This window comes from Moschus berezovskii, chromosome 23 (assembly GCF_049115385.1).
Source record: "Moschus berezovskii isolate FMDL1 chromosome 23, NW_MosBer_1.0, whole genome shotgun sequence".
Classification (NCBI taxonomy): domain Eukaryota; kingdom Metazoa; phylum Chordata; class Mammalia; order Artiodactyla; family Moschidae; genus Moschus; species Moschus berezovskii.
In genome coordinates this window covers 44396799-44420487 of record NC_142482.1, presented here as the reverse complement: position 1 = coordinate 44420487, position 23689 = coordinate 44396799, and the positions used below count along the sequence as shown (strand labels likewise).

The window sequence follows — 23689 nt, the reverse complement described above, 5'->3', positions numbered from 1 at the left end:
GTGTGTCTCAGTGGCCTTTAGCATATTCACAAAGTTGTGCAACCACCACCATCTATCTCCAGAACATTTCCATCATCACAGAAACTCCATACCCATCAGCAACCATTTCCAGGACTCCAGCTCCTGCCAACTACTAATCTATTTTCAGTCTCTGTGGATTTGATTATTCTGGACTTTTGATATACATGGAATATGTATGTGTCATTTTGTGCCTGGCTTCTTTCACTTTGTATAATGTGTTCACAGTTCATCCAAGTTGTAGCATGTATATCCCCCTCTGAAATGCCAACTATTATTCCACTGTATAAATAGGCATCATTTATCCACTCGTCAGTCGATGACATTCGGACTGTATCAACTTTTGGGCCATATGAATACCACCACTGTGAACGTCCACGTCCTGGATTTCGTATGGACATATGTGTATCATTTCTCGTGCGTATATATCTAGGAGTGGAATTACTGAGTCGTATGGTAATTCTATGTTTAGCATTTTGAAAAACTATGAAAGTGTTTCCCTCCATGGTTGCATCATTTCACATTCCCACTGGCAATATATGGGTGTTCCAATTTCTCCATATACTCGCCAACATTTGTTACAGTCTCTCCTGGATTAAAGCCATCCTGGTGGATATGAAGTGGTAGCTCCACATGATTCTGATTTGCATTTCTTTACTAACTAATGATGCTGAACATCTTTTCATGTGTTCATTAGCCACTTGTATATCATCTTTGGAGAAAAAGAAATTTCTATTCAAATCTATATTACTCTCCAAATGTTGCCATAAAAATCATACCACAAACTGGGTGTATAAAGGTTTTTAAAAATTTTAGTTAAAATCATAAATCCTATAAGAAATCAATGCAGAGGTTGAACCTTACAGAAGGTAGTTGGTGGTTTAGTCACTAAGTCATGTCCGACTCTTGCGATCCCGTGGACTGCAGCCTGCCAGGCTCCTCTGTCCATGGGATTCTCCAGGCAAGAATACTGGAGTGGGTTGCCATTTCCTTCTCTAGGGGACCTTCCCGACCCAGGAATCGAACCTGGGTCTCCTGCATTGCAGGCAGATGATTTACCAACTGAGCTATAAGGGAAGTGGTAATCCAAGATCCTCTCAGAGTGAGAGAAGGCTCAGCCCCATGAACATGAGGCAGGAATGAAATCTGGCTATGAGATACGCCCCATGCATGCCCCAGACCATTTGCATGCCCTCTGTTGATACCAGAACTAAAACCCAGCTCCCTCTGATGGTCCCTAACTCCTTCAGTCAGAACATTCTCAATCAGCAAACATTTACTGAGCCTTGAGGGAAGGACCTTTATAATCATGCCCTTGCTGCTGCCCTTTGAGGAAAAAAAAAAAGAATACGAACGGGATAAACGTGTGTGCAAAGACACAGGACGAGAGAGGCGACGAACACCATCAGGCTGGACTGTGCGGCTCGTACCTGAGGTCCGAGTGGGCCTGAACCTTCTGAACCCTGATGTCTGAGTCCAGCACGTTCAGCAGTGCCGCCAGCTGCCTCACGAGCGTGTCCTTGTGCTGTTCCGTCAGCTGCCCAACGCCGACCTGCAGGATCAGCTCCACCAGGCCGCCCTTCTTCGGGTCTGGGGAAATGAGAAGTCACAGGCTTTCTTTCCACTTGAAAACCCCAGGCTTGATAACAGGAGGCGCAAGGCCTGCACAAGAGTTCACAGAGCTTTAAGTGACCCCTGTGTTGGGTTCTACGGCTCAGCTCAATTCTCCCAAAAGCCGCAGAGGCCATTGTCTGTGAGGACTTCTTCCTTGTTTTATACCAGCTCGCTGTCTACTAATTTTTCTCCAGGTGATAGAAAGATGTGCTTAGTCAGCCTTGGGGCTCACTTAATGTTCTGGGACCTCACACACACCCCCTTGATGCAGAATGAGAACTCAGTCCCTGAGGGCTGTGGGCCCAGCCAAGTTCATGCCAGAGCTTGGTGTGGCCACCTCACTGGAGCTGCCCTCATGGCACTCCCAGGAGCAAAGCCCTCATGTCCATCTCATGAGGTCTTTTGTCTTTAAAAGACCTCTTTGTCTTCTGGAAGGAAAACCAAAGTGACCGAGAAGTCTTGCTGTCAGGCCCAGTTCTCCCTAAGAGTTCAGAGGCTGGATCTGTTGGGGGATAGATGACCACATGTAGAGAAAACCACAAGGTGGGCCTGGCCTCCCATACTGGGTTCCACTGTCACCTGCAAAGAGCCCCAAAGGCAGACCACCCCCCACCGACCCTGGCTCACAGGCCAGCCCCACAAACACAGGCCCAGAAGCCCAGCGCTCACCTGGCCGCACTTCCACTGTGGCGGTGTCCATGTCTGAGGCCCCCTGACCATCAGCAACTCGCAGGCGGAAAGTGTAGATGCCCTCCACCAGGTTGGTGAGCTGCAGGGCCGAGCTGTGGTCAGAGCCATCGATGACATCCTGAGAAATAACACGTTCACAGTCTGTACTCGGCTCCCAACCCGGGCCTCTGCGGACCCCAAATCTCAGTCTCTCGTCTTTGTCACACATGCATGAGTCTAAGGGACGGGCTGAGGAGGAAGTGGGGAGGGGATGTTAGCAAAGGTCTGGGTAATCCTTGGTATCTCTTCCACTGCTATTTTTATTTGTTTTAAAATTTTTTTATATTTTGGTCACGCCTCACGGCATGTAGGATATTAGTTCCCAAACTAGGGGTCGAATTCAAGTCCCCTGCATTGGAAGAAGAGATTCTTAACCACTGGACCACCAGGAAAGTCCCTCTTCTACTTTTAAAGCACCAGAGGACATAAGACTCAGACAAGACTTTGTTACAGGAGCTTCCCAAGGGCTCTCAGTTCAGTTCAGTTCAGTCGCTCAGTTGTGTCTGACTCTCTGTGACCCCATGAATCACAGCACGCCAGGCCTCCCTGTCCATCACCAACTCCCGGAGTTCACTCAAACTCATGTCCATCGAGTCAGTGATGCCATCCAGCCATCTCATTCTCTGTCGTCCCTGTCTCCTCCTGCCCCCAATCCCTCCCAGCATCAGAGTCTTTTCCAGTGAGTCAACTCGTCTCATGAGGTGGCCAAAGTATTGCAGTTTCAGCTTTAGCATCAGTCCTTCCAATGAACACCCAGGATCGATCTCCCTTAGAATGGACTGGTTGGATCTCCTTGCGGTACAAGGACTCTCAAGAGTCTTCTCCAACACCACAGTTCAAAAGCATCAATTCTTCGGCGATCAGCTTTCTTCACAGTACAACTCTCACATCCATACATGACCACGGGAAAAACCATTGCCTTGACTAGACGGACCCTGGTTGGCAAAGTAATGTCTCTGCTTTTTAATATACTATCAAGGTTGGTCATAACTTTCCTTCCAAGGAGTAAGCGTCTTTTAATTTCATGGCTGCAATCAGCATCTGCAGTGATTTTGGAGCCCAAAAAAATAAAGTCTGACATTGTCTCTACTGTTTTTCCATCTATGTCCCATGAAGTGATGGGACCAGATGCCATGATCTTTGTTTTCTGAATGTTGAGCTTCAAGCCAACCTTTTCACTTTCCTCTTTCACTTTCATCAAGAGGCTTTTGAGTTCCTCTTCACTTTCTGCCATAAGGGTGGTGTCATCTGCATATCTGAGGTTATTGATATTTCTCCCAGAAATCTTGATTCCAGCTTGTGCTTCAAGGGCTCTAGGAATGACCAAATTCTACCCAGCAGAGGCAGAAACCCCTGAAATTAGGGCAAAGACCTGGAGTGTGAAGCACTCTCTCTGAAGAGTTTTCTGGGTCTTATCTTCAAAGACAGTTTCACAGTGCTTAGGATTCCTCGTGGAGTGTCACATTCATGACCCAAGAGCCTCAGTAGAGACCTCTCTGCTGAAAGCATTTGAGAAGAATCTCCTAGACCCCTGCCCTGAACCTGCTAACAGAAGAGGGTGGTAACCAACCATAACAAATGCTCTGATCAGGGAGCTGTTATAATTACACTCAGAAGCCAATCTACCATCTGGCTGAACAGTATTCATTCCAGAGTTACTTTGGAAACTATAAAGCACTTTCAGTTCTTTCCCCAGGACCACTCCCTCGGTACATCTCTAAGACTAAACTTTCATCTTTCAAGTCCTTAGCAACACCAGGAACGAACATGTACCTACATTTATAGCCAAAAAGGCAGAGTGCTCTAATGTGGAAAAATGCCTGCTAGGAACTAAAAACCTAAGCCTATCTGGTTGGTTAAAGATGAGTTAATCAACCTTGGCCAAATCATTTTCCATCCCTGCATCTGATTTTCTATACTTATGCAATGGGAATGGCAATCCAGGATCTAGTGACCTATCTGGTACAATGCTGAAGAAAAGGAAAGAATCCATGTGGATCAAAATAGGAATAATAGGAAAGCTGAGGAGCAGAATGAGTTCCGTGAGAAGATTCCAGGCTACGGTTTCTGACTCTATCAAAGTCTGGGTGGGGAAAAAGTCAGAAAGGACTTCAGATTTATTTAAATTGAATAGCAGCTTCCTGCACCCAGCCATCAAAGGAAACCTAGAATCATAAACATCTTAGAGGGGCATGGAAAGGGAGATGAGATCATAACAGAGACACAGAAATGTAGTTAACTGTGTCCCCTCAAAGGCTGAAGTCCTAACCCTCCAATGCGACTCTATTAGAGATAAGGTCTATTATGAGATAATTAAGGTTAAATGAGGCCATAATGAGGAGACGGGGAAGACAGAGGATGAGATGGTTGGATAGCATCACTGACTCGATGGACATGAGTTGAGCAAGCTCCAGGAGTTGGTGATGGACAGGGAAGCCTGGCGTGCTGCAGTCCACGGGGTCGCAAAGAGTCGGACACAACTGAGCGACTGAACTGAACTGAGGTCATAAAGGTGGGGTCCTGATCCCATAGGATTAGTGTCCATGTAAGAAGAGACAGAAAGTGAAGAGGAACTCAAAAGCCTCTTGATGAAAGTTTAAGAGGACAGTGAAAAAATTGGCTTAAAGCTCAAAATTCAGAAAACTAAGATCATGGCATCTGGTCCCATCACTTCATGGGAAATAGATGGGGAAACAGTGAAAACAGTGGCTGACTTTATTTTTTGGGGATCAAAATCACTGCAGATGGTGACTGCGGCCATGAAATTAAAAGATGCTTACTCCTTGGAAGGAAAGTTATGACCAACCTAGATAGCATATTAAAAAGCAGAGACAATACTTTGCCAACAGAGGTCCGTCTAGTCAAGGCTATGGTTTTTCCTGTGGTCATGTATGGATGTGAGAGTTGGATTGTGAAGAAAGCTGAGTGCCGAAGAATTGATGCTTTTGAAATGTGGTGCTGGAGAAGACTCTTGAGAGTCCCTTGGACTGCAAGGAGATTCAACCAGTCCATTCTAAAGGAGATCAGTCCTGGGTGTTCATTGGAAGGACTGATGCTAAAGCTGAAACTCCAATACTTTGGCCACCTCATGCGACGAGTTGACTCACTGGAAAAGACTCTGATGCTGGGAGGGATTGGGGGCAGGAGGAGATGGGGACGACAGAGAATGAGATGGTTGGATGGCATCACCGACTTGATGGACATGAGTTTGAGTGAACTCCAGGAGTTGGTGATGGACAGGGAGGCCTGGCGTGCTGTGATTCATGGGGTCGCGGAGAGTCGGACACGACTGAGCGACTGAACTGAACTGAAGAAGAGACACCCAAGAGCCCTCTCTCCCCTCTGTCTCCCTCTCTCTCCCCTACTTCCTCTCCCTCTCCAGCCCTACTCCCATGTGAGGACACAGCAATGAGGCAGTTGGAACCAAATCGTCTACCACCTTGACCTTGGATCTTCCAGTCTCCAAAACTGGGAGAATATAAATATCTGTTGTTGAAGCTACCCCGCCTGTGGTATTTTGCTATGCAGCCCTAGCAAACTAACACAGATGTAATGATTAGTGGTCCAGGGGCAGTTCTCTTCAAGTACTCACTCCAGCTGCTGGACTCTGGCCATCCCGGATCCACAGATAGGACACAATTCCTTGGTCATCAGTAGACCTTGAACCATCCAAAGTAATGGAGTTATTGGGAAGCACAAGAACATGTCTGCCACCAGCCTGGGCTCTGGGAGGACTATTATTTTCTAAGTCAAATACAGCAGAAATGAAAGCAAAGAAATTGATTTAAAATACTTGTGATAAGTGTGTCATAAAATACCCATGACTATTCCATCTTGTAGATATGTATATTTAAAATATCCAGAAAGCATCATCTCCTGCCCAAACCCATAAGATAAACTAAAGACTTTAAGTTCCCTTTGCACTCAGCTACATATAATTTGGCAGCCAAAATGTTGGACAGTTTTCTATTATCATTACAGTTTTTCTCTTTTTGAGAAACCATGATCTTATTTACGTTTGGGATCTGGAAAATGAAATTATCTTGGTTTAAAATATGCTCTGGATCTTTCTGTACTGGTCCACGCTATCTGGCCACAGAAATACTTATGTTTCTAGTCATGCCAAATTTTGATTGCGTAAATACGATAAAGAACTTGAGTCAGAAATAAATAGACCTCATGGTTCTGACTGGGTATCAAATATAAGGAACAATGTTAGAGCCATTTCTGATATAAAGAAGATGCTATGAGGCAGATGGGGTTGTTTAGATGGGGTTCCGGGATTCAATAAATCAGTCAATAGAAAACGGGTGAGGATAGTCAAATATTGACCCAAAGGAGTAATTAACACCCCACTGGTCACTGGCCACTTTCTTCCTCAAAAAAGAGACCAGAGACTGAAATAGAGCCAACTGGTGCTATTTTTAGTTTGCCATTTTGTCCACTCCACTTCTCCACAAGCATTATCTTTTTAAAAATCCAAAATTTTCAGGTAAAAATGGCACAATGCTAGGGTTTGCCTCAAACTGCTTCAACCAGGATCAAAGAAAATGTGAACTGATAAGATGAAATAAGATGGGCAAAATGTTGCTAACTGTTGAAGCTGGGAGATGGGTGTGTGATGGTCCATTAGGGTTAGTCTCTATTCTTATATGTGGTTGAAAACTTATACAATGAAACATTTGAAAAAAACTCAAATTGATGTCAGTGTGCTGAGAAAATTGCTTCAGCCTCTCCCAACTGCGCAATAGATAAAGTTCAAACTACTCATCACAACACAATACACAATCCTTTATGGCTGAGCCAGAGACTTGGCTACCCTCCCCAGTGTTCTGACACTCTTGCTGGTCCCTAATATCCAGCTGGATTTTCCCGTCCAGCCATGCTCTTTTACATTTCTGAGCTTCAATACATCACAATCATTCACTCATTGACTGAAGGAACCAACATTGATGAGTTGCTCTGAGTCTAGCACTGTGCCACACGGAGGAAACAAATACCTGCAATAAAGGTCTTCAACCACTCACGGTCAAATGGAAAAGTCAAAGAGACGAGTACCTAAAGCAAGATGGTGTAAGACTGGACCACACATTTCATATTCATGGTTTCATGGAGCTTGAAACCATCTCTGTGCTTAGATTTCCAAGGGAGAGAGAAAGCACCATGTGGTCACTGGGACTCAGGGCGGTAGTTGCCAATAGTCACAGAAGAAAAGTGAAGCCATCAGAAGGCGCACTCCACAAACAAAAGAGAATGCCATGTCCTCGCAGAGGGAGGCGGGAAAACTGCTAACATGGACGGAAAGGGAATGACCTTTGTTTGGCCAAGCAGAGTTCAGCATCTGCTAGGAACCAATGAGCAAACACCAGCATTTCTGGATAACCACGTGGCTAAGGGTCTGTGAGACCGAGAAGCAGAAGGCGCCCAGCCCCTCCACCGGCAGAGCCACCCGCCCTCTGCCCCGACTCACCCTTCTTCACGGCCACGGTGAGGGTGGTCGCGCTGCTCAATCCCTGCTGGTCTTTCACTGTTAAACGGAAGTGGTAGGTACCCACCTGAAGACCGCTTACTGTGGCTATAGCTTTGTCGAAGTTTTCCACCTCCACTGCGCTGGGGCCTCTATGAAACACGACAGTCATTAACAATGGGTTCAGGGTATGGGAGTCGATGGCAGGCATGTTGTTTGTTATAAACGGTTTTTTTTTAATGGCAATAATATATACCATCTAGAGAATTCTGAGCGACTTCACTTTCACTTTTCACTTTCACACATTGGAGAAGGAAATGGCAACCCACTCCAGTGTTCTTGCCTGGAGAATCCCAGGGACGGGGGAGCCTGGTGGGCTGCCGTCTATGGGGTCACACAGAGTCGGACACGACTGAAGTGACTTAGCAGCAGCAGCAGCAGAGATTTCTAAGATAACTTTTTATTCATTTAGATTCTCGAATTCTGTGTAAGAGGCACAAGCTAAATCCTATTTCAGACAAAGGCTGCTGGATTCCTGGGAAGAGGATTTTGGGGTTCCTGTTTGTTGTTTTTTTTAAAATTGAGCTGTCAGTGAAATGATCTGTTTTTAGAAGATGGAGCCTTAGAAACCACTCCTACTTCTTTCGTTCTTTTTTATTTTGGCCATACTGTGTGGCATGCAGGATCTTAGTTAGTTCCCTGAGCAGGGATCAAATCTGTGTCCCCTGCAGTGGAAGTGCACAGTCTCAACCAGTGGATGGCCAGGGAATTCCCTCTGCTATTTCTTCTTTAAATAAAATCTGCTGAAATCCTCAGCTATCTTTCAGGAGAATATGGAAGAGGAGGGATCGAGCCAGGTAACTGATTTAAGAGAGGAATTACAGCAGAGTTGTGAAGACTGGGCTCTATAGTCAGGAAGACCCAGGTTGACTCCCAGCTCTTGCTCTGTCTGGACAACTGTAAGCCCTGTGATCTCACTTATCTCTGCAAGCCTCAGTTGCTTTACCTTTAAAATGGGAATAATGGTATTTACCTCTTAAGAACTGATCTAGCATTCCACAAGATTAAGCATGTAAAGTACAAAAAAATGTCTGAGGATACAGGAATCCCCTTGAACTCTGCACTTCTGCTGTCTACAGTCACTGCAGGTGGTTTGAGAGTGTGTGGGGGGGGCTGTCATGAGGACCTCCCACCCAGGTTCCCCTGCACCTCCTCTGTCATGAAGCTCACCTCACCCCAAGACTGCCCTGTCCAACTGTCCTGCTGCCAATTCCCCTCCACTGTCAAGAAATGCCCATCTTGTCCATCCACGCCTGATGGAGAATTTAAACGATGGTGCCTCTCCACTTCTAGAAACGAGCTTAAATCCTGACCCCTCAACAATCTCAAGTTGATTGCTTCATCTGGATCCTCCAGAGAAGTCAGGGTGTGAACCCAGCACTCAGTGATGAGATGAGCAGACTACCTGACACGCTCCCAGTGGTAGAAGACAATGCCATGGTCATCGCTGCTCCTGCTCCCATCCAGGGTGGTGCTTTCCACTGGGAGGGTCAGCTCCTTATCCGGGCCAGCCACAGCCACTGGAGGCCTGTTGTTTTCTAGAATTATAGAAATGGTGTGAAGAAGTAACATCTCTTTGTATGAAGTCTGTCATCCTCTGATTTCTTGATTTAAGCAAATTACTCATATTCAGATGAGGTAGCCACTAGAGTGTGCCCTGTCCTTTCGGAATCCTGGGAGGATACATGCAATCTCTTAGCTGACCCAGGAATTAAATATTCCAAGTTTAGACTGAGATGAGAGATAGCAAGAAATACTGTTCTGTAATATGTACACCTCTGGTTTCTTGAAGAGACCTCAACAGTCATGGAGTGGAACTGTAGTCAATTGCCAAAGTCTGGCCACAAGCCTTCTGAGTATCAAGCCGCACTTAACTACCAGCCTCTTCAAGAATGCCCTTGAGCTTTGCAGCAGAGTCGGACATGGCTTAAGAGCCCACAGTGACTTTGCAGATGGCTCTCATTTGTTCCTTGTGCTGTAGTTTAGAGACACCATCAGGACACAATTCAGAACCACAAAAGAAAATTGGCTCTATATTAAGATTTAGCTCCTGCAGCCCTGATCTCTTGACAGTCCAAAGACTTAAGAGAATTTGCATCAAATTTGACTGGTCTGAAGCCCAGAAGCCCAGATGTTATTTCTGTTTCAATCGCTGGGGCTAAATTCCTTTCCTATTTCACCTACCAGGCTGGACAGTCACGGTGACCACAGCCGTGGACTGTTGCTTCGAAGAATCTGTCACCATCAGCTGAAACGTATAATCTCCTTCCTCCATTGCAGACAAATGAAGGTATGGTGTCTCTACTCCCTGAGTCATAGCAAATACAAAAATGAAAAAGAAAAAATAATGTTAAAGAAGCACAAGTAATTAGCATGACAGAATGAAAAATGAGTGATTTTACTAAATGTGGAGAGCCTACTTTTAAAGAATATATACATGTCCCAGGAAAACGGGATCTAAAGCCCACAGTATATCCTCAGACACTGTTTAAAGAATATAAATTAATACAGTCTTTTTGGAAGTCAACATGGCAGCATCCATTCAAATGTTAAAAGTACATACTCTTCAACCCAGAATTTCTACCGAGTTTCTACCCTAAAGAAAAGCCCACGTGTGTAATAACAGAGACTCGCCCATGGATGCTAAGACATTGCCTACAGAAAAAAAAAGAAAAGGGAACAATCCAGATGATCATCAAAAGAAAAATGGCCAAGCCCACCATGATACACTATGGGATGCTAGCTGAAAAGAAAGACTTCTAAAAGAAAGAAGTAGATGTACACATTAAAAAGTGGAAAGATATCAAATGCATAATATAAATCAAAGAAAACTGTGCAACAATGTCTACAGTGTGGTTCAGTTCAGTTCAGTTCAGTCACTCAGTCGTGTCCGACTCTCCACGACCCCATGAATCACAGCACGCCAGGCCTCTCTGTCCATCACCAACTCCCGGAGTTCACTCAAACTCATGTCCACAGAGTTGGTGATGCCATCCAGCCATCTCATTCTCGGTCGTCCCCTTCTCCTCCTGCCCCCAACCTTTCCCAGCATATTGGACCTTGCTTCTATCATCAGTCACATCCACAACTGGGTATTGGTTTTGCCTTTGCTCCATCCCTTTATTCCTTCTAGAGTTACTTCTCCACTGATCTCCAGTAGCATACTGGGCACCTACAGACCTGGGGAATTCCTCATTCAGTACTATTATATGTACTTTACATACAAATACAGAGAAAAGATTCTGGACACACATAGGTTTAACTCATCAAAGTAATTATCTCATATAAAGGGACTTGGTTGAGGTCAAGGTGTGTTTCCACTTTATCATAATTCGAGTTTTTTTAACCACAGGAAATAAATCATGATCAAAAATAATTTTTTGTTATTTTCCCCCATATATTATCATCTCTTGAATTTTTCTTTTTGTGCATGTATTCTTTATTTTTAATTTTTACTGATGTATAGTTGATTTACAATGTTTCAGGTGTATAGCAAAGTGAATCAGTTACACATACACATATTCTTTTTCAGATTCTTCTCCATTATAGTGTATTACAAGATATTGATTAGAGTTCAACACCTGTGCTATACAGCAGGTCCTTGATGTAAAATAACTTTCTTAAATGCTAGGACAACACTTTTCAATAAGGCTTTTTTTTTTTCAGTTGAGTATACAGTAGTTTACCCTTGGACGATATCCTGCCAGGCTTCTCTGTCCATGGAATTCTCCCAGCAAGAATGCTGGAGTGGGTTGCCTTGCCCTCTCCAGGGGATCTTCCTGACCCAGGGATTGAACCTGAGTCTCCTACATTGCAGGCAGATTCTTTACCATCTGAGTCACCAGGGAAGCCCAATACAGTAGGTCCTTGATGTAAAATAAAATTTTAAATTGCTGGGACAACAAAACTTTTCAATAAGGCATTTTTTTCAGTTGAGTATACAGTAGTTTAACCTTGTTGCCTCCAGGTTAATACCCCTTTGGTTATTTTTGCTCCTGTGTTGTTGGAAATATTTCCAGTTGTTGCCTATGCTTAAAGTTCATGGCATCCTGGAAAGGATTTTTAAATTTAAGTCCTATCATAATGTATTTACTTTCACAGATCCTATGATTGTCTATAGATAAATTTCTGCTCATGTTTTTCTTTTAGTTTTAAAGGAATTTTTTTTTAAATAATAGAAAATCAAGTGTGCTATCACAAGGGAAGTTGCTGAAATTTGAAATGCATTCTTTTAAGACCTTAGAAAGAGCCTTCCCCTACTTTGACTCAATAGAACAAAGTATTTTTTTTTTTCTGAAAAGCTCGTAGAGAAAGTATAATTTCCGGTACATGACTCAAAATTAACATGGTTACAGGAACGCTATGAACACAGTTAAAAGGAAGCTTGCGGCAAATGGGAACTAAGCAATCAAATTTACTGAGAATTTTTAGTCTAAGTATAAAGGAGTCTGGTTTAAGAGCTTATCTTTGTGATTGTCCCAATTCATAAAAAGGATCACTCCTTTTGACACCTTAATCAGTAAACCACAATGCAGCAGCATCCTTACTGTAGCTAATCTGAGAGTATTTACAGCAAGTAGGCAGGTACACAGAGGAACAAGATGAGCCCTGCAGTCTGGTACAAGTGACTTCCTGTGGATCCAGGTCCCGTAGACATGAATGCACTGTCCCATTAGCTCTGGGCACATCATTCTCAGAAATTAAGGGAAAGAAATTTCGAAATATTTTTTAACTGAAAAAATACAAAATAGTCCATCTTCTTTTTGTATCCAAACTCTTCTGAATACGAATTCATAACCCAACAGCTGCAAACAGCATTTGCCACAACTCTCAGGGAGAGATGAACACTATACCAAATGCTCTCTAAGGGTTTCCAGACCACTCCCAGCTCTTTCAAGTTCTATGCTCCAATTGGTCATTCTTAATTCATCACAATCACAAAGCTCTTCCCAGAAAGATCAAAAAGTAAAGTAGGTCAGTCTTCATGGACTGTCTGACTTCATCCCAAACACTAACGAGAAATTTGTCTTGGACTGGTGAGACGGTGTTTGAAGAAGAGGAAGGGGTCAATGTAAGGTACTATCTTTTTTCCATTAAACTCTTAAATAATAACATAACTTCAAAGGTACCAAGCTAGTTAGCAACAAAAACCAATAGCTCTGGCCATCACCAAAAGAAGAATAAGCAAGCAGCTCACACACTCACATACAAATACAGCAACATTTCAAGGTTATTATAGACAAACATTTTAGAGATTTGAATCAATCAAAAGGTAAATACAAAGAGATCTCAACAAGAGACCGCTGGATCTAGAGATGATAACATGCAATTTCTAAAACTAGGAGGAACAAAATACACAGGAATTTTCTGCTAATGAGGTTTAGATTAGATTATTTCTAACGTTTATCCTAATCTGTAGCAAATGTTGGGTCAGCCTTTTCCCAAACGAAACTCAAGGTCAAGTTTTCAACATTCAAGGTCGACATTTCAACTAGGACCTGCTTAGTTGCTATTCTGGGCTTACATAGCGTGAGTGAGGAAAGTGACATAAATTTAGAAGTTTTGTGAGTTTAGCTACTCTTCTGATGGTTGTAACAGGCAACTTTATAAAACCTGTTTTCCAAATTTAGCTTCCCCCTTGTACCAATATTTTAGATGGATGGATGGACAGAGAGAAAGAAAGAAAGATGGATAGACTGAGAGACAGATGAACAAATAGCTAGAGAAACAGAAGTCTGAAGGCAGGATGGAGAACTCACCTGCATAGCCACCTCTTTGTTCTCACTCCCAGGCACCAGGGACCACTCATAGCGGACAATCTGGTGATCATCACTGCTGTGGTTTCCATTCAAAGTGATGGAGTCTTGGGGCAAAGTTATAGTCTGATTTGGTCCTGCATTGGCAACTGGTGGGTAGTCCACAGCACTGTTGACTATTAGGGCTGCTGTTGTGGAGTTAGTGGCTCCATCTGAGTCTGTAACAGTCAACCTAGTGAAAGGACAAGAGGCTATTACACTGCATGAATATGCCAAATCTTAAGGCAAGTGGTCAACTGAGTCTGCCTATGTATATTTCTCAGAACAACTCAGAGCAGAAACTTGAGGATGAAGCTGAGGAAAGAAGAGACCTGAGGATATATTTTTTGCTGTTGATGTACTTTAGCTAGCAATATAGTCACACGATAGGGTTTTCTTTTATGTGGATTTCTCATGATTCTTCTAGATGCTGGGTGAAGAAAACAACCCCAGCCAACACAGAAGCCTCTCTCTATCACCGGAGATTCAGAATGTATCAGTTTAAGACCTGCCCTCAGGCCTGAACATGTAGAGGCAGAAAATCACTCTCAAGTTTGATACAAAGCCTTTTAATGTTCTCATTCTTTCCTAGAGTACTAAGTATTAAGTGTTTTCAGGACACTCCTTGCAAAGCCATTTTAGAATTAAGCACTTTCAAATACAAATGATACCCAGCCTACACAAACAACTGAGAAAGAGTTGCACTGACCCTCCTGAAGTAAACTCACTGGTGCTGTGGCAACTGGGTCAGTGAAAGAAGGCCACTGTATCTTTCTGGAATAAAGATGCTAATTCAGAGTAGCAGTGCATGTTTAATAGGTACAAACAGGACTATGAGAATGAAGCTCTGGAAAGAATACAGGACATATTTGTAGGTAAGGTACTTACAGGGGGCCCAGATATTCTGGGCCTCTTTGGCCACCTCATGCGAAGAGTTGACTCACTGGAAAAGACTCTGATGCTGGGAGGGATTGGGGGCAGGAAAAGACGGGGACAACAGAGAATAAGATGACTCGATGGACATGAGTTTGAGTGAACTCCAGGAGCTGGTGATGGACAGGGAGGCCTGGCGTGCTGTGATGCACGGGGTCGCAAAGAGTCAGACACGACTGAGCGACTGAACTGAACTGAACTGAGCCCACATATCACATACAACCAAGATCTGAACTCCAGTTCTCACTCTGACAGGAAACCAAACACCTAAGACCCTTCCTCCACTACCAAGTTTAGTCAGGATACATTCTAAGTCCTTAAATAAATAACTCGAAAATGACCCAAGATTCTACTCTAAGAAGCCATTAGTAGAAGTAAATCATTAAATCAAAAGTAAATAGAAGTAAGTAAATAGTAAAGATAAGAACAGAAAAGAATAAATTAGAAAACAAGCAAATAGATTAAAGCAGTTCTAGTTAGGTTCTATGAGAAGATAAAATTAATAAATCCCTTAATTAATCGAGAGAAAAAGAGAATAGAAATCACCAATACTAGAAATGAAAAAGGGGTTATCATCACAGATCCTATAGACTTGAAAGGATAATATGAAGATATTATGAGCAACTTAATTCCCAAAAATATGATTTAGTAGGAATGCACAAACTTCTTGAAAAATACAATCTTCGAAAAACTGACACAAGAGAAAAACAGATACACATCATTATTAATCAACTATATTCCAATATAAAACTTAAGAAAAAGTAAAAAACAGAAAATCTAAATAGCCTTACATCTATTAAAGAAATCAAATTTATTATCAAAACTTTCCCAAAAAACAAAATTCCAGGCCCAGACAATCTTACTGGTTCATTCTATCAAACATTCAAGAAAAAAATATCACCAGTTATTCATAAAAAAAATTCAGAAAATAAAGGAGATGAACTTGTTTTATTTGGCTAGTATAATCCTCACACCAAACCTTAACAAAGACAAATGCAGAGGTAGAGAAAGACAGAAGAAAGCATAAACCAAATCTTTCATGAGGACAGACATAAAAATATTTACAGAAATATTATCAAGTTGAAGCCCATGCTATATAAGAAGAATATCATGATCAAATAGGGCTTACTCCATGAATGTAAGCTTGACTTATTCAAAAATTTCACACAATATATAAAACTAACTCAAAATAGATCACAGATTTAATATAAAACTCAGAAATACAAAAACTTAAAGAAACCAGGATCTTTGCAATTTGGGGAATAAACAAAAGCTACCCAGATAGAACACAAAAAGCATGAAACATAAAAGAAAAAAACTGATAAATTAGACAGTCAAAATTTAAAACTTTTGCCCTTTAAAAGGTACTGTTAAGAGAACAAAACTTCATATAGGGGAGGAAATATCTATAACACATATATAAAATAAAGAACTTGTTTCAGAATGTATAAAAATCTTACAACAGAATGTAAAAAATTTTACAACTAAATAAGGCAAACAATGTAATTTTTAAACTAGGAAAAAGATCTGAATGGAGCTTCACAAATGAAGTTACATGAATGGTCAATAAACGCCTACAATATGCTTAATATCATTAGTTATCAGGAAAATGCAAATGAAAACCATACTCCTTGGAAGGAAAGTTATGACCAACCTAGAGAGCATATTAAAAAGCAGATACATTACTTTGCCAACAAAGGTCTGTCTAGTCAAGGCTATGGTTTTTCCAGGGGTCATGTATGGATGTGAGAGTTGGACTGTGAAGAAAGCTGAGCGCCGAAGAATTGATGCTTTTGAACTGTGGTGTTGGAGAAGACTCTTGAGAGTCCCTTGGACTGCAAGGAGATCCAACCAGTCCATTCTAAAGGAGATCAGTCCTGGGTGTTCATTGGAAGGACTGATGCTAAAGCTGAAACTCCAATACTTTGGCCACCTCATGCAACGAGTTGACTCACTGGAAAAGACTCTGATGCTGGGAGGGATTGGAGGTGGGAGGAGAAGGGGACGACAGAGAATGAGATGGCTGGATGGCATCACCGACTCGATGGACATGAGTTTGAGTGAACTCCAGGAGTTGGTGATGGATAGGGAAGCCTGGCACGCTGTGATTCATGGGGTTGCAAAGAGTCGGACACAACTGAGCAACTGAACTGAACTGAACTGTACAATTCCATTTATATGAAATTCTAGAAAGTTTGGGATAATTTAAAGTGGCAGAGAGCAAGCCAGTGGTTGCCCAGAGAGAGGGATGGAGGTAGGAAGGGATTGCCAAGTGGCATGAGAAAACTCTGGGGATGATGGGAATGTTTATTATCTTGATTCTGACAATGGTGCAACAAGTATATACATATGTCAAAACTCATCAAATTTTACATCTTAAATACATGCAGTTTATTATACTTCAGCTTAAAAGTTATAAAAAGATATTAAAAAAAGTTATAAAAAGATAAAGAAATAGATAAATCACATAACTCTGCCTCACAGGGACTCAGAAGATAGAAATTTTCTTTCATGTTTCTCAACACAGCAAAATAGGTGCCATCCCATACTGTTACTGACAACCAAATCCAAACATTTCCCATACACAGACACTTGTAGTTTATATTATTGACCACAGTTTTATAAAGTGACTGCCAACCAAAACCCCCGACAAAACCAAATCTGCCCTGTCTCCTGATGAAAATGAAAAGATGCATCAATTTAAGGAAAGAGTCAAATGATCAGTGCTGGAAACTGAGCCCACTTGCCTGAAAGTATAGTTTCCAGGAACAAGGTTAGACAGATGTAAGACGGGGGAATCAGCTGAAGTCTTCTCTTCTCGGAAGGGCCCATTAACTTCTTCCCAGTGATAACTCACTATTTTAGTATCATCTGTACTTTCTAGAAAGATTGAAAAATAAATGAAAACTAGAATTAAATACAAGGATACTAAAACATCAACTTCATGATTAATATCATTGGGTGTTTAAATTTGTATTTATTTGAAATTATTTAATTGCAAAGATTTCAATGGCCATATAGTATGTGTTAAAAGGAAGATTTCTTCTTCTCCCTAAATTATCATCATGATTTTTCTCCCAGATTTCCACCAGATTTGAGTCAGGGTGTTTCCATTCAGTTGTGGATTTAAGGGGTACAGTGACAGGCACTATTGCTTTTTTTTTTTAAACTCACTTTAACTACAGCACATGATATCTTACTGATAATTTAAGTAAGTATCTGACTGACAGATTCATAAAGAATTGAGAGGTTCAGTTCAGTTTAGTTCAGTCGCTCAGTCGTGTCTGACTCTTTGCGACCCCATGAATCACAGCATGCCAGGCCTTCCTGTCCATCACCAACTCCCGGAGTTTACTCAAACTCATGTCCATAGAGTCGGTGATGCCATCCAGCCATCTCATTCTCTGTCGTCCCCGTCTCCTCCCACCCCCAATCCTTCCTAGCATCAGACTCTTTTCCAGTGAGTCAACTTGACGCATGAGGTGGCCAAAGTATTGGAGTTTCAGCTTTAGCATAAGTCCTTCCAATGAACACCCAGGATTGACCTCTTTTAGAAATGGACTGGTTGGATCTCCTTGCAGTCCAAGGGACTCTCAAGAGTCTTCTCCAGCACCACAGTTCAAAAGCATCAATTCTTCGGCGATCAGCTTTCTTCACAGTGCAACTCTCACATCCATACATGACCATGGGAAAAACCATAGCCTTGACTAGACAGACCTTGGTTGGCAAAGTAATGTCTCTGCTTTTTAATATGTTATCTAGTTTGGTCATAACGTTCGTTCCAAGGAGTAGGCGTCTTTTAATTTCCTGTGCTTCTATATAATTACAAAACACCTTTTACCGCCCTAATCATTAAGCATCATTCCAGAGAAAGACTGTACCCTACATGAAAACCTCCCACCTCTACTTCAAAAGAGAGTAAACAAAATGTACTATGCAAAATAACAGTAATTTAGACCTAGAAGGGAGCCAGTTTCATCTCATTCATTTAAGGAAAGAAACTTCCATGTGACAGATTAATAATCCTGAACAGCTTCCTGTAACCAAGCTACAGTGAATTACAGGAATCAAGACCTAATGTATTTTCTCATAAATATTTTCATTTAAAATATGCTTTATTTTCATGTTGCTAAGGGAGCAATACAGACATTTATACTGGAATAGATGCAAAAGACTGTGTCATTGTGATTTGAATATATTTCTGTATCTGTGCAGACTTGCAAAAAGGAGCAGCACTAGTGACTGACAGGTACTCTTCTCCTAGGAACCCAGGCAAGTATTCTTCACTCACCAGACTTGGTATTAGCTTTGTGATCTGACAGACATAAGTGCAAACACCAGTGACACTGACACGCTGAACATATTTTGCATATAGTGTCAAACACAGGATATGTTTCATCTATTCTCATTTGGCTGGACGCATGAAGTTACACTGGGGCCCTTTCCACATACACTTTAGTTGAAGGAATGAAGCCTGAATTAAATGAACAAAACTCTACCTGCCCTCACTAAAGATACCCCTTCTACCATTTGTTAAAAGTGCCTTTCCAAAGGCTCATCACATAGACTGCATTGAAAGAAGAGTCTTTCCTAAATGCTTTAATTCCGATCCAATAGCTAGACCCTAAAGGACTTTTCTCATAGAAAAATGATACACAGCTGAAGGGAAATTCAGCCCAAGGCAGAGAAGTTTTGCTAAAGTAGCTGAAGGACTTGAATATACAGACAGATGCCCATCTATTGATGAGTTAGCCTGTAAGTCCTCTCCGCTTCAGCAGAGAGCTCCCGTTACATCTCGTGGTTCGTGGGGCAAAATCCCTGACATGAGGCAGGGTACCCACGGCTGCCATCGATGAGAGCCGATGTCAATGGCAGGGAGAGCTCCTGTCTCTCGGGAGAAGCGATTGCCGTGGGAGGCAGGTTGACTCTTCCGGCTGCGAGACAGAAAAAAATGACAGGGACTGAGTCATGTTGTGTATACAGCACCACCGAAATACGCCATCTGACTTTCAAACACACTGGTCATCGATATCCTGGCCAGACGGTGTGTATCCGACAGGCCTTGAATGTGCAGAGTGCTTGTTGATGGTTTGGGATGTTTCCATACATTTTAGGAGCATATCTGCAGGTTTAGATTTTTGTACAAAAACCCCAGGCTCAATGAACACGTGTAATAACCACCAAGGGGTTGGTGACAGAGTTTGAGCAGCAACTGCAGAAGAGGAACCTTGGAGTATGGTTCCAGCTCCTATGATTAACTGGATCTTCAATCTTTGACCGAAGGCTCCCTCATCACCCCTGAGGTAGAGGCTGGAGCGGGCGTTGGCACCCAGTTGGTCCACTGCCCTTATGTCTGGTGGAGGGGATGGAGGATGTTCAAGACCACACCACGCTCCATACACAGAGCCAGAGCTGTGCCCACCCTGACAAAGGGCCACTGTTTCTAACTCACATAAGTGCACTGACCTATGGGCTAGTGGTGGCCTGAAAGGACCAGGGGGATTGAAAGCCCATGGCATGCATTTTCCTTGACCCTGGAGGTGCTCAGTTAAATGAATCTGAAAAGTTCTTTCACCTAAGGTCAAGCTGAGTCACAGGGAACCAAGGCAGAAGAGTGTCAGATGGAGGAGGCTAAGAAAAAGACAATTTGCACTGACTTGATGCTTCCCTGGTGGCTCAGATGGTCAAGAATCTGCCTGCAATGCAGGAGACCCAGGTTCGATCCCTGGGTGGGGAAGATCCCCTGGAGATGGGAATAGCAACCCACTCCAGTATTCTTGCCTGGAGAATCCCATGGACAGAGGAGCCTGGTGGACTACAGTCCATGGGGTCACAAAGAGTCGGACAAGACTTAGTGACTAACACTTGAGAAAGCAATAACCTTGCAACCCAGCAGTGTCAAGTGAATACTAAGAACTATACTAAGAAAGCAGAAAGGAAAAAAAAAAAACCCATGTCATCTTTACAATGGTGTCTAATGTAAAACTAAATAATATATTACCGTGTCGTTCAGGCACCAAAAGGCAAGGTAGACCTGGAGGCTATTCTCTTCCACAAGCTTACCTGGCTTCACGGTGACATTTACAAATCCCTCTCCAAAGGCATTTTCACCAGAAACTGCTACTTTGAAGATATAATGTCCTACTGACAACTGCAAGATAAAGAAAAGTTACACCAGTAAACATGCCAACAACAGGATCAGTCCACTGCCTAGAAGATCCTTAAATATTCCAGAAGCTGTTCTCCTGAAGTCAGCACAGAGCGGGGGCTTGGGACCTAGGGACACACTGCCACATCTGAAGCCTGTACTCTAGAACGCTGACAATCACCGGGCAAGGACTTCAGCTTCATTACAGACGTCCACAGGCCTTACAGAGGCATTCGTGAGATGGACCAGCCAAGGGCAGCCATTCACAAAGTTGTATGCATGGGAATCCTGCATTTTTACAAAGTAGGTCTGGTGGGTCAGCTGTCCATGGTTCAGGTACCAGTCTTTGAGAAACAGCGCTCCGTGACAAGGGGATGGTGATGCTAACTTGTGTTGCACAGAAGCTGTGCAGTCTCAGAAATGAAGACAACATAATTGTCTATGGCCATCTAGAATGAGGACATGTTTCCTCCTGTGACAGCTTACATTTTGGAGCAATATTTGGTAGTCAAACCATTGTGAACTGGAATGAATTTTTGGCAATCCTAGAAATGTGCCTAAGAATCAGAGATGACCAGAGTGTCTCTGACACTGCAAAAGGGGCGAGGGTTGGAACACAGGCTTTAACCTCACTACAGAGACCCACGTCAGCCTGGGCAACCAGCCTTCTTCCCCAGACTGATATGCCAAGTAAGTCAAACGAAGAAAAAGTTCCTGAGAGTCCCTTTATTCATATCTGCCTGTCTACCTACACGCTTGAAATGTAATTCACTAATGTGAGTGCTCGGTTGCTCAGTCACATCCAACTCTCTGTGGCCCCAGGGACTGTAGCCCACCAGGCTCTTCTGCCCACGGCTCTCCTTTTAATCTTAACCATAACAGAGACTTCTGGGTTCAACAGCTAAGAAGGTGACACCTGAATTTTTAGCTACGTTGTCAATTACAACCAGTTACTTACTTGAGAGACATTAAGAGCCTGCGTGTATCTCTGCTTTATTTCTCCTTGGTAGTCTTCAGGGTGGCTTATTAAACTCCATTCATAGCTGTAAGTTGTTTCTGAGAGCCAAAGAGAAGTATGAGTAGTTATAAATTCTTAGAAGTCACTATAATCTGGGCAGAGGAAAGAAAGTGAGAGTCTTCAATCTACTAGCAGAAATTAAGTTAGGTATGTTGAACCGAACTTTCAACTATCATCCAAGTAACGAAAAATAAGGTTTATGTATCTTTTGAATGTAAAAATTTTTTTATTATAAGAACTATAACTTATAAAAATTGAGAAAATATAGGGAGTTTTTTTTTTTAAAAAAAGGGCCCTAATTTCATTGTTTGCACTTGATGACTTTTCTTCCGGACTGCTACACCTGACTATACAATATAAATTTTAACATACCAGACATCTTGGAATGTGAAGTCAAGTGGGCCTTAGAAAGCATCACTATGAACAAAGCTAGTGGAGGTGATGGAATTCCAGTTGAGCTATTTCAAATCCTGAAAGATGATGCTGTGAAAGTGCTGCACTCAATATGCCAGCAAATTTGGAAAACTCAGCAGTGGCCACAGGACTGGAAAAGGTCAGTCTTCATTCCAATTCCAAAGAAAGGCAATGTCGAAGAATGCTCAAACTACCACACAATTGCTCTCATCTCACATGCGAATAAAGTCATGCTCAAAATTCTCTAAGCCAGGCTTCAGCAATATGTGAACCGTGAACTTCCAAATGTTCAAGCAGGTTTTAGAAAAGGCAGAGGCACCAGAGATCAAATTGCCAACATCCGCTGGATCACGGAGAAAGCAAGAGAGTTCCAGAAAAACATCTATTTCTGCTTCATTGACTATGCCAAAGCCTTTGACTGTGTGGATCACAATAAACTGTGGAATATTCTGAAAAAGATGGGAATCCCAGACCACCTGACCTGCCTCTTGAGAAACCTGTATGCAGGTCAGGAAGCAACAGTCAGAACTGGACATGGAACAATAGACTGGTTCCAAATAGGAAAAGGAGTACGTCAAGGTTGTATATTGTCACCCTGCTTATTTAACTTATATGCAGAGTACATCATGAGGAACGCTGGGCTGGAAGAAGCACAAGCTGGAATCAAGATTGCCGGGAGAAATATCAATAACCTCAGATATGCAGATGACACCACCCTTATGGCAGAAAGTGAAGAGGAACTCAAAAGCCTCTTGATGAAAGTGAAAGAGGAGAGTGAAAAGGTTGGCTTGAAGCTCAACATTCAGAAAACTAATATCATGGCATCTGGTTCCATCACTTTATGGGAAATAGATGGGGAAACAGTGGAAACAGTGTCAGACTTTATGTTTTTGGGCTCCAAAATCACTGCGGATGCTGATTGCAGCCATGAAATTAAAAGACGCTTACTCCTTGGAAGGAAAGTTATGACCAACCTAGATAGTATAATAAAAAGCGGAGACATTACTTTGCCAACAAAGGTCCGTCTAGTCAAGGCTATGGTTTTTCCCGTGGTCATGTATGGATGTGAGAGTTGGACTGTGAAGAAAGCTGATCGCCAAAGAATTGATGCTTTTGAACTGTGGTGCTGGAGAAGACTCTTGAGAGTCCCTTGGACTGCAAGGAGATCCAACCAGTCCATTCTAAAGGAGATCAGTCCTGGGTGTTCATTGGAAGGACTGATGCTAAAGCTGAAACTCCAATACTTTGGCCACCTCAAGCAAAGAGTTGACTCACTGGAAAAGACTCTGATGCTGGGAGGGATTGGGAGCAGGAGGAGAAGGGGACGACAGAGAATGAGATGGCTGGATGGCATCACCGACTCGATGGACATGAGTTTGAGTGAACTCCGGGAGTTGGTGATGGACAGGGAGGCCTGGTGTGCTGTGATTCATGGGGTCGCAAAGAGTCGGACATGACTGAGCGACTGAACTGAACTGAACTGAATCCACTGT

The 23689-nt window shown here is 42.6% G+C and overlaps 1 protein-coding gene across 5 annotated transcripts in view; it reads right to left on the bottom strand.

Moving 5' to 3' along the window:
* KIAA0319 (KIAA0319 ortholog) overlaps nt 1-23689 on the bottom strand; it is a 76905-nt gene that overhangs the window by 11213 nt on the left and 42003 nt on the right. For all 5 annotated transcript variants that reach the window (XR_008683262.2, XM_055406210.2, XM_055406212.2 and 2 more), the window contains 11 exons: nt 21723-21820; nt 20680-20767; nt 19458-19550; nt 17364-17496; nt 13648-13876; nt 10073-10196; nt 9294-9426; nt 7832-7980; nt 5954-6105; nt 2302-2440; nt 1449-1608 (listed from right to left, as the gene is read on the bottom strand). Coding sequence is in view for 4 of the 5 variants with exons in the window: in XM_055406210.2 (XP_055262185.2) it covers nt 1449-1608; nt 2302-2440; nt 5954-6105; nt 7832-7980; nt 9294-9426; nt 10073-10196; nt 13648-13876; nt 17364-17496; nt 19458-19550; nt 20680-20767; nt 21723-21820 (1498 nt within the window). In the remaining variant the exon portion in view is untranslated. The remainder of the gene's footprint in view (nt 1-1448; nt 1609-2301; nt 2441-5953; nt 6106-7831; nt 7981-9293; nt 9427-10072; nt 10197-13647; nt 13877-17363; nt 17497-19457; nt 19551-20679; nt 20768-21722; nt 21821-23689) is intronic.